The sequence below is a fragment of the Macrobrachium nipponense genome, chromosome 8 (assembly GCF_015104395.2).
Source record: "Macrobrachium nipponense isolate FS-2020 chromosome 8, ASM1510439v2, whole genome shotgun sequence".
Lineage (NCBI taxonomy): Eukaryota > Metazoa > Arthropoda > Malacostraca > Decapoda > Palaemonidae > Macrobrachium > Macrobrachium nipponense.
The window spans coordinates 84,673,757-84,683,760 of record NC_087203.1 but is presented as its reverse complement, the minus strand read 5'-3'; the positions used below and the strand labels follow the sequence as shown (position 1 = coordinate 84,683,760).

Genomic DNA, 10,004 nt, shown 5'->3' with positions numbered 1-10,004 from the left:
TATATATATATATATATATATATATATATATATATATAATAATATATATTTGTAAATTAGTATATGTATATATATATATATATATATGATATATATATACACAAACATATACATATGTATAAATATTTGTATAGAAATATATATGTATATTTTATGTAGTATATATAATATATATCTGTATATATATATATATATATATATATATATATATATATATATTCATACATACATACATAAATACATGCATGCATGCATGCATACATATATACGATTTTTCATGTATGAAGTTTTATCCAGTATACCTATATTATATATATATATATATATATATATATATATATATATATATATATATATATATATATATATATATATGTATTGTGTACGTATGTCTGTGCGCTCAATTGCACACTGGCACATTTGCATAATTGGTGATCCACCGGAAAAGAGCTACAGAGGAATAATCCTGTGTGTTTTTGCATCGTCTCCTTTCTCTTTAGGGTTCTTCTCCTCTTTTCTCCTCACGTGTAATCGCCCGTCCTTCGGGGCATCTTAATACTCTTGTTCATTTACTCTCGCTCTTCCATTTATCCCCTTTGCGTAAGTTTATCTCTTGCGCGCGCGCTCTCTCTCTCTCTCTGGCTTTTATACCGCGGGATATATTCATGACAACACCAAGAGATCCTCTATCGGAAGACAATTACTCTAAAAGCTTGGGGAGAACGTTGGAGTTCAATTTTGCCAAGGTAGTTTTTAATCCCAAGTCTTCTGAGTGCCGAGGGAATAAATGAAATTTGCTCGAGAGAGAGAGAGAGAGAGAGAGAGAGAGAGAGAGAGAGAGAGAAAGGCGGGGAAATTAATGGTAGCTACTGAACTTATTCTCTTTATTTCTCTCTTTCTGTTATGGAATTTGCTAGTATGTAAATGTTTTCATTTTTTCGACTTGAGATTTCTTTATTTATTTATTTTTTAAATTTTTATGCGTTTGTTCACATAGTTTTAGATGTCAGAAGGTAGAAGAAGGGATGGAGGCTGCGTTAAAGTTAACTATTTTTCATTTTCATGCTTATTTTTTTTTTTTTTATTATGAACGCATATTTCAGATTCTCTTTATGACTTTGAATGAAGATGGGAGTACATTTGTCATTGCCTAATTTTATACGAACTCTTGTATGTATTACGTTATGAATTTACATGCTCTCTCTCTCTCTCTCTCTCTCTCTCTCTCTCTCTCTCTCTCTCTCTCTCTCTCTCTCTTTAGAGACAGGTGATAAAACTAACTGTACTGATTACAGTGATAGAACATCACTTGAATGTCTAAATGTGGACGGTTGGTTATTTTTTCGTTTAGTGAAACATAACGATGTAACATAAGGATTGATATTATTTATAATTTTATTTATTATTTTGAATTAAGGTGTAAATGGTGTTAAATGAATGTATGCATGTCCGTTTTAAATTGTTGTAATTTCGAGTATTTGATTTTTTTAAGAATTATGGTGTAAATGGTTTTGAGTGAGAATTAATGTCGTAGTTTTAATTACTATGTAACATTATCTGATCTTAGTTATAATTGTTGTGTATCATTGAATATTTTTAATTGCAGTTTTGATTGATCATTCTATGACATTCCACTACAGCGCTGAATGTCCTTTACAGGTCCCAGCGCTTGGGCTATGCCCTACATTCCATAATTCATCCATCCATCCATAAAGATTGAGACAGAAAGAGACGTATTGGTTCAAACAACGAAAAGACGGCGAGTGGTAAAATGGGTAAAATGGTCTGTGTGAAAACATTACCTGTGATAGGTCTGGAAGTAAAGAAAAAAAAAAGGTGGGTGGGGGGAGGGGGGAGGGGCGCTAGAAGAATTTTTCATCGGTGTGAATGGAGGTGTAGTGTAGAGGGCGCTCAGGCTGAAGGGGATAGTCGGTAATTTTTTGAGACGTGAGAGTGACTGGTTTGGTGTTGAAGGATGTGTTAGTTTCCCTGTTTATTGAATAGCTTTAGGAACGAGTGAAATGAAACTCGTATATTTTGCAGTTACGTGCAGGGGCATTTTTATCAGGTACGAATCGGTGTTGTGAATGGAGTTATCGTAAGGTGATGTTTGCTGATGTTACAGTTGTGGTCGGGAATGAGAAGTTTGAAAGTTTATGTAAAAAAAAGAAGTTTGAAATGATTGTGGGAAGAATGTACATAAGTAGTTATGAGAGGTAGAGTTGTTGGTGGTGGAATAATGGAAGCAGTAAAGTCATAAAGGTAATTGGAAGTAAATATAATGGATAATGATAGGATGAGATAAGAGGAGAGTGAAAGTATGACTGAAGCAAGGAAGGTAGCGGAGGTTATACAAGATATTTTGAAGAGAGATTAGTGTCTAGGGAATCTAAGGTTAGGCAGTATGAAGTGATTGTTGAGCGTACTCTTCTTCATCGAAGCAAAGTTCGGAGAAGAATGTGAGCGAAAAGAAGAGGATGAGAAGACTGTGAGGCAGTTTAAAGGAGCTATTAACACAGTATATATGTAACCTACAGAGGATTAAAATATCTTTAATGCCGACTTGCCTATACGAAATATTACCGTATGCATTCATATTTGTTTGTATATATGTGTATATATGTACGTATGTATGTATGTATGTACATATGTATGTATGTGTATGTCTTTCTGTATGTATGTACCCTGTAGCGATTAACTTTTGAAACTTTTGTTTCTGCTTCGTAAATTGGTTAATTTCATTTCATTTGAACCGCATTAATAAACATTAGAAAGGAACATAAAAAAAAGAGCAAGCGTAATAATCTTTCATCTTCTCTGTTCTTCGAATTTAACTTGTTTCCTTCAAACATCATTTTTCCTTAGGGCTTTAGATTTCGAAGTTCGATTCCCCCAAAAGTATCGGCACCACTCAATATCACACGATTAACCGGAGGGATTCCTATTGGGGAATTTCTCACCCTTCATATTTACAGAGCCAGTAACATTGAGAAATTTTCCTGGCACATGTATTTATTGACAGGGGTAAGTTTTCTCTATGAGGCTTTAGTTTCAAATTGCATAAATAAATTTTTATATATAAACTTAAAAATATATATAATATTATTATGTATTGTTATATATGTATATGAAATCAGCCTAAATTAATTTTAGGCAAAACATGCGACAAAAATTTATTTGTCAAAATTCACTGTGTAAGAATTCGGTAGTCCTCAACCCATAAACAAATATAGAAGAGCCAGAAAGTATATATCTTTTTTGTTATTGATTCAGCCTTTTAATTTATCTTCATGTGCGAATTATTTGATTCCTTACAAAGAGCAATTATCCAGAATAATGTGGTTTAACATTCAATTTTCAAAAGCATGAAATGAAGAAAGGAAACGAAACTTAAATTCTAAGCACCCTTTTGAAGTAGAATTATTTTGGAAGTTTGGTTTTTAGCGAAATTTCTGATTTGCTGTTAGTCTTCTCACCATGATTTCGCCATTAAAGTGTTCATTTTTTTCATGTCGGTGTCTTTTCCTCCTCTCTCCTTACACTTTTCAAATTTTACTCACTTTTCACGGAACTATCACCTTACGTTGTCTCCATAATTTTTTTCTATCATTATTTGCATTTCTTTTCACATAAGTATCTACGTCTTCTCTTCCTTCTTTCTTCTGACACTTTCGAATTTGACACAGTTCCCACGTAACTATCATCCTACGTTGTCAGTATTTTTCAGTTATTATTTACATTACTTTTCACAAACATACCTAAGGTCTTTCGTTCTTCCTATGTGCACTGTACAGAACAGGTCATACATTGAATAATATTTTTTTATGAATCTTAAACAGTTCACAAGTACTTTTCAGCATCCAAAATTCTCAATTTGTAACTGAAACTTATTGCAAGCGAAAAATCGCCTTTCATTCAAGACAATCAAGACAGGATGAAAATAATAATAACATTGTTTCTAAGGTCTGTCCGAACCACAGGGGGAATGTGGACAGTGTCTAACTTTTCCAAATGTTGCTTACGACATTCTTGTTAGTTTCTTCAACTTTCCATCAGGGAGAATTGTTGTTTTGCTTTAATCTCGTTTTCACAGTATTAGCGTTTGGAAGATATTTTCTCTTCCTTCAAACATGATTTTATTAATGAAAAACAATTAGAATGGTTCTAAGTCATTCTTTCCGTGACTTAATCACAGTTAAAATAGTTCTTAGGTCGAACTTGTTTCTGTAACTTAAAAACAATCAAGACTCACAATCGATTAAGCACAATATTCTCTCGCGCAAGAACGGGATGCAGTTGAATAGGTCATACGAGTATTGTTGAACACGAAGCATTCACGTATAAGGTGATGGACACATCGGTGTCCTCGCGCACGCGCACACTCACACACGCACACACAACAGAACAACGTTTCCTTAAAACTTGTAGTATTTTACGAGTATTTTACTGGACACAATTGCGTTGGCACACCGCTCAAAACTTCGAAGGATACAGCCGTGCGCCCACGCACGCGCAAGTACACACGCATACCCACAGACAAACGCACGAAGAAATTATTACTGATTCTTTGTAAATATTTTTTCATTGTTTTTGTCGCGTGGCTGGAAATGAAATCACCGGCTGCCCATACTGAAGACGGAGGTCGGCGGTGCACTGTTCCAAGTATCAATATGCAGCAGAAGAAATAGAAGAAGTAGGAGAAGCGAGACGATTATTATGGCAATTTGCAGAATTCTTGATCAGCTGCACAGACTCCACCTGGCTCCGCTAGGAACAGCTTCCCGCTGATGCACACGCACACCTGAAATGGGCGGAGTCCATTAGTGGTGCGAAGGAGTGGACTCTAGAATTGAAAAGATCCACTGAATGAGTAATAGGTTTCTTTGCTCCAGGATTCTGATACTCACAGAAATTAAAATAATTTGTGCTTCACTGTATTAATGTTTGTAATGGAACTCTTGGCAGAATGAATATCTGGTATTTAAAGTCACATATTAAACTAGGCATGCTGAATTTTGATAAATTATGAAGATTGTAATGAAAATATTTGAAAGGGTGGAGTGGAAATATTTGATGAATGAATATAAGCTCGTTTATATGATAGAATTCATGTTATTAAAAGTATTTTTTGTATATTTATGACAGAATTATGTGAATTATGGAATCTGTCGCCTGTCGGAGATTATGATTATATGAACTCAGTTATTGACTAAATCACCATTTGCTTGAAATCCCCACACACACATATATACTATATATGTGCGTATCATTATTGTTAGTATTAATTATTATTATTAGAGATATGCTCTTATTCTATGCAAACTTAGTTACGGGTGTTATTTAACTGCTCCCTGTTGTTGAACAAATAATAATAATAATAATAATTATAATAATAATAATAATAATAATACTAATTGTCAAAACTATTTATAACTATATTATTTGCATTCTTGTACAGTTATACTCTGTTTTTTTTTCATCTGTCCATCCGCCTGTGGTGTTTTTGTATGGTAACACTGCGTCCCGGGCTTTAGATAGTTACATTCAGCTTACATTCAACAATTATAATAATATCCCATTTCGAATATTAACGGTGTAATTCACACAGTAAATTATTAAAACACTTATTAGTTGCAAATGTACACCCAGATATCCTTTTATTTACCTAAAACTTACACATAGCGTAACTATCTAAAGCCCGAGACGCAGTGTTACCATACAAAAACACCACAGGCGGATGGACAGATGAAAAAAAACAGAGTATAGGTGTTATCCTCTTTTCTTACCTGGTAGACGTTTGGAGGAGATTTCTTCGGGTTCTTCTCTCTCGTAAAAGAAGTGCGTAGACCTCTGACGATTATGTTTGGGGTAACGAAGTTAATCTGTTGAGGGACAAAGCAAAACCACTGTCAGTTATACAACATTCCCATTTTGCCATACCTAAATTTCTTGAATACTAATTTTCACACTAGCAGTTTAATAAATAACTAGAGAAAAAGTTGGTTTAACGTACACGCTCATATATATATATATATTATATATATATATATATATATATATATATATATATATATATATAGATTAATATATATATAGATTATATATATATAGATATATATATATAGATATATTTATATATATATATATATATGTATATATATATATATGTATATATATATATATATATATATATATATATATATATATAAAGCTATATCTAGATATATCTATCTATCTATCTATCTAATCTATATATATATATATATATATATATAGATATATATATATATCTATCTATCTATTTTCGTTTAAAAGCAATTGCTTTAGTGGCATCAATAAGTTTCTTGCAGGTATTTTCATACCGACGAAGTTTTTCCGATTCTCGTTCGTCAATTTCTGGTGAAAAATACGCAGACTTCCTTCTTCCATTTATTGAATTTTGTCACGACAGCTGTTTCGCCTTATGGCATTATCAAGCGACTACTGACTTAACAATTCCTACAATTCTGACCTTTGGCCCTAATTTATCTATATCTATAATAATATATATATATATATATATATGTAATAATATATATATATATATTATATATTTTATTTCTATATATTAATATAATATATATCGTCTATATATATATTCTATATATATATCTATATATCTATATATATAATAAATCTTATCTATATATTATTATCATCATATATATATAATAGTAAAAATATAACACGAATTGATAAGAAACAAATAATTATATATATATATAATATAAATATATGATATATCTATGTATGTTTGTCCTATATATCTATTATTATTATATAATATATATATATATATGTATTCATATATATACATATATATATCTATATTCTATATCTAAATATATATAGGATATATATCTGTATGTATAGATTATAATATTAATTTCTTATCCATCCTAGATATCATATTATATATATTATAATATAAATATATATCTATATAATCATATATATATGAATATAGATATATACATATTATATCCTATATATCCTATATGATAAGTATATATTATATCTATATATATATGTAAATATAGTATGAATATGAATATATAAATATATATCATATATATCTATATATCTATATATATATATATATCTATATATATATGTCTATATGTCCTAATATTCATTATGTATATATTATATATAATAATATAATATGTCTATATCTCTAATATCTTATAATCTTTATTATGTATAGATATATATCTGTAATGTATAATATATATTATCTTTATCCTATATATAATATATATAGTATACTATATATATATATATATATACTATATATATAATACACATATAAGTTCAGATTTAAGCCTCTTTCTTAATGTGGAACCCAAGCTACAAATGACCACGGTTAGGTCAACAGAAGCACAATAATTATTTTTTTTCTTTTAGAAAATGGCCCTAAATAGAATTCATCCACCCAGGACCGACCTCGAAACTTGCTAGTGATGTTAGGCTGATTATCAAAGTTTTCGCGTGTGTATTCAACGATACTCTCATTTTCTCTTTCCCTTTATTATTCCTCAACTAATCGAAGGACTCAATATTTCATTCCATTAGTCTGTCTGTCTGTCACATCTACCTTGTTCTTGTGCGTATTTTATTGTACTCATAATACATCCATATGGGGTGAGTTGTTAGTACAATAACAGAGATTTAGTTATGCGAATTGCCAACGCATTGTGTACTGTAAGTAAAATCACAGAGAGGTACTTGGCGAATTTAGATTATATTAGCGAAGAGATAGCTCTGTGAATTTTGACCATATTAGCTGAGAGATAGTTCTGTGAAGAAAGCCTCCCCCTCCTTACACATTTGTAACGATTGTGCTCCGTAAAGCGGCTATCGGTGTTTCTAGGAAGCGGAGGAGTGATTACCTCCCCCCCCCCCCAACCCAACCCGCCTCCCCGCACCAGTCGATCCTAATTCAGGAGAGAAGCAGCTGATGCTCTGAGTCTGAGCAGGATTTTTTTTTTTTTTTTTTTTTTTTTCGAGTATGAAAGTTGCTTCCTCACCTGCTGACCGTCTGCCATTGTTTTTTATATCTTCCACAGTGTGTGTTTGTTTGTGTGTGTGCATTTTAATTGAGTAAAGAATGTATCATGTTCTTTATGAATGTATCAATAAAAAATTTCCACGAGTTTAGCAATTGTCATTGTATTTCTGCACGTAATCTTCCCTCAAAGTGAAAATGTTTAACGGTTTACAGTTATTATTGTTTTAAAATAAAGTGAGCGATATACTCATTGTATGCTATTAAATGAACACACACACATATATATCTTTGTATGTTTGTGTTTTATGTTTATAACTGAAATATGTTATTGATGAATACATTTCATGTAAAGGTAAAGTAATGAAGAAGCTTAAAGTTGTAGTGAGTGGGTAGTCTCGATAATGTTTACCAAATATTTTGATGGCAGCTTATTACATATGTACACACACACACACACACACACAGAGATATATATATATATATATATATATATATAATATATATATATATGTTATATATATATATATATATATATATAGTATGTATATATATATATATATATATATATATTATATACATATATATATATATATATATATATATATATACATTATATATATATATATATATATATATATCTATATATAGTGTGTGTGTGTGTGTTTGTGTGTGTATACATATGTAATAAGCTGCCATCAAAATATTTGGTAAACATTGTATATATATATATATATATATATATATATATATAGAGAGAGAGAGAGAGAGAGAGAGAGAGAGAGAGAGAGAGAGAGAGAGAGAGAGAGAACGCGTGCAATGTGTGACAGAAGCATTCTCATGATATATGAAAAACAGTTGAAATGCAGTCACGCTCCCGTTTTGCAACATAGTCACAAAACCCCCTGGGGTGCCAGTTGGATTGCAAGCTGCATCTGCCTTTTATCTATTCATGAGAGGAGCGTAGTTCATCTCCAGCTAACCATTTCATACGATGACATTTTGTGTGAAATTAGCCACTAGTCAAAAAAAAAAAAAAAAAAAAAAAAAAAAAAAAGCAGCAATTGGCATCAAAATAGTGAATCCCTCCGCATATCAATTTAGGCAAATTTATGCATAGGAAAAATGGATATAAAGAGTTATATTTATGCATTTCAATGTGAGTCGTATTTTTATTTGGCGCTTTTGTAAAGTTGGAAGTTTTGTTGTTTTTATTTGTCATTTGCCTAATGTTAATGAAAAGTATTATAGATATATTTTTGACACTTGTACTGTTTGAAATAAAATTATAAATTGTAGGGCCAGAGAGACAGTATCATTAGCCATTTAATAATAAAAATTTATTTCTGCTTTATTGTAGGGCTTATCGTCTTTTTTTTACATTCTCTTTGCTATAGGATATTTTCTAGTGATTTTATAATATTTGCTCCTATATGGCTATTATTTTTAAAATTCTTTTTCGTTTATTTGCCCTTTTTTGATACGATTACTCCCATAATATTTATATTTTACAGGTTTGTAAATATGAATACATCAAAACCCCTTTGATATTATTATGCAATCACAAATAGATTGAATCCTCAGAAGACAGGATTACGCCCATTCATATGGAGTTTTCAAAAGTCTTGTATTAAATATTTATAAACTTGCCAAAGGTCAAAGTCAAAACACTATCCTTTTCACGTGCCTGCTGCTTAACCTTGTGATGAAACTGAAAAATGCCCAGCAAGACATTTTCAGCTGCCCCATTGCCTCTATTAATTGTCCTCTAATTAAAACGTTCAGAGGCCGCAAATATCCGCCAAGGCTATGTAGTGCACCCCTAAAATTTATATTTCTATCCCTCCCAAGGTGTCATCATTTGTTACCTGTCACGAAACCCCGCCTTACGTTAAAACCTTAGGCAAAGTCCCCCAAACGAAGAGACGGACAAACTAATGGTATTGAAAAATTAACT

The 10,004-nt window shown here is 31.1% G+C and overlaps 1 protein-coding gene across 1 annotated transcript in view; it reads right to left on the bottom strand.

The window, feature by feature from the left end:
* Nucleotides 1-3,128: 3,128 nt before the first annotated feature.
* LOC135222895 (delta-sarcoglycan-like) overlaps nt 3,129-10,004 on the bottom strand; it is a gene marked incomplete in the record, with an annotated part of 788,261 nt that continues 781,385 nt past the window's right edge. The window contains 2 exon segments of the mRNA XM_064261269.1: nt 3,129-4,801; nt 5,787-5,882. Coding sequence (XP_064117339.1) covers nt 4,715-4,801; nt 5,787-5,882 — 183 coding nt within the window.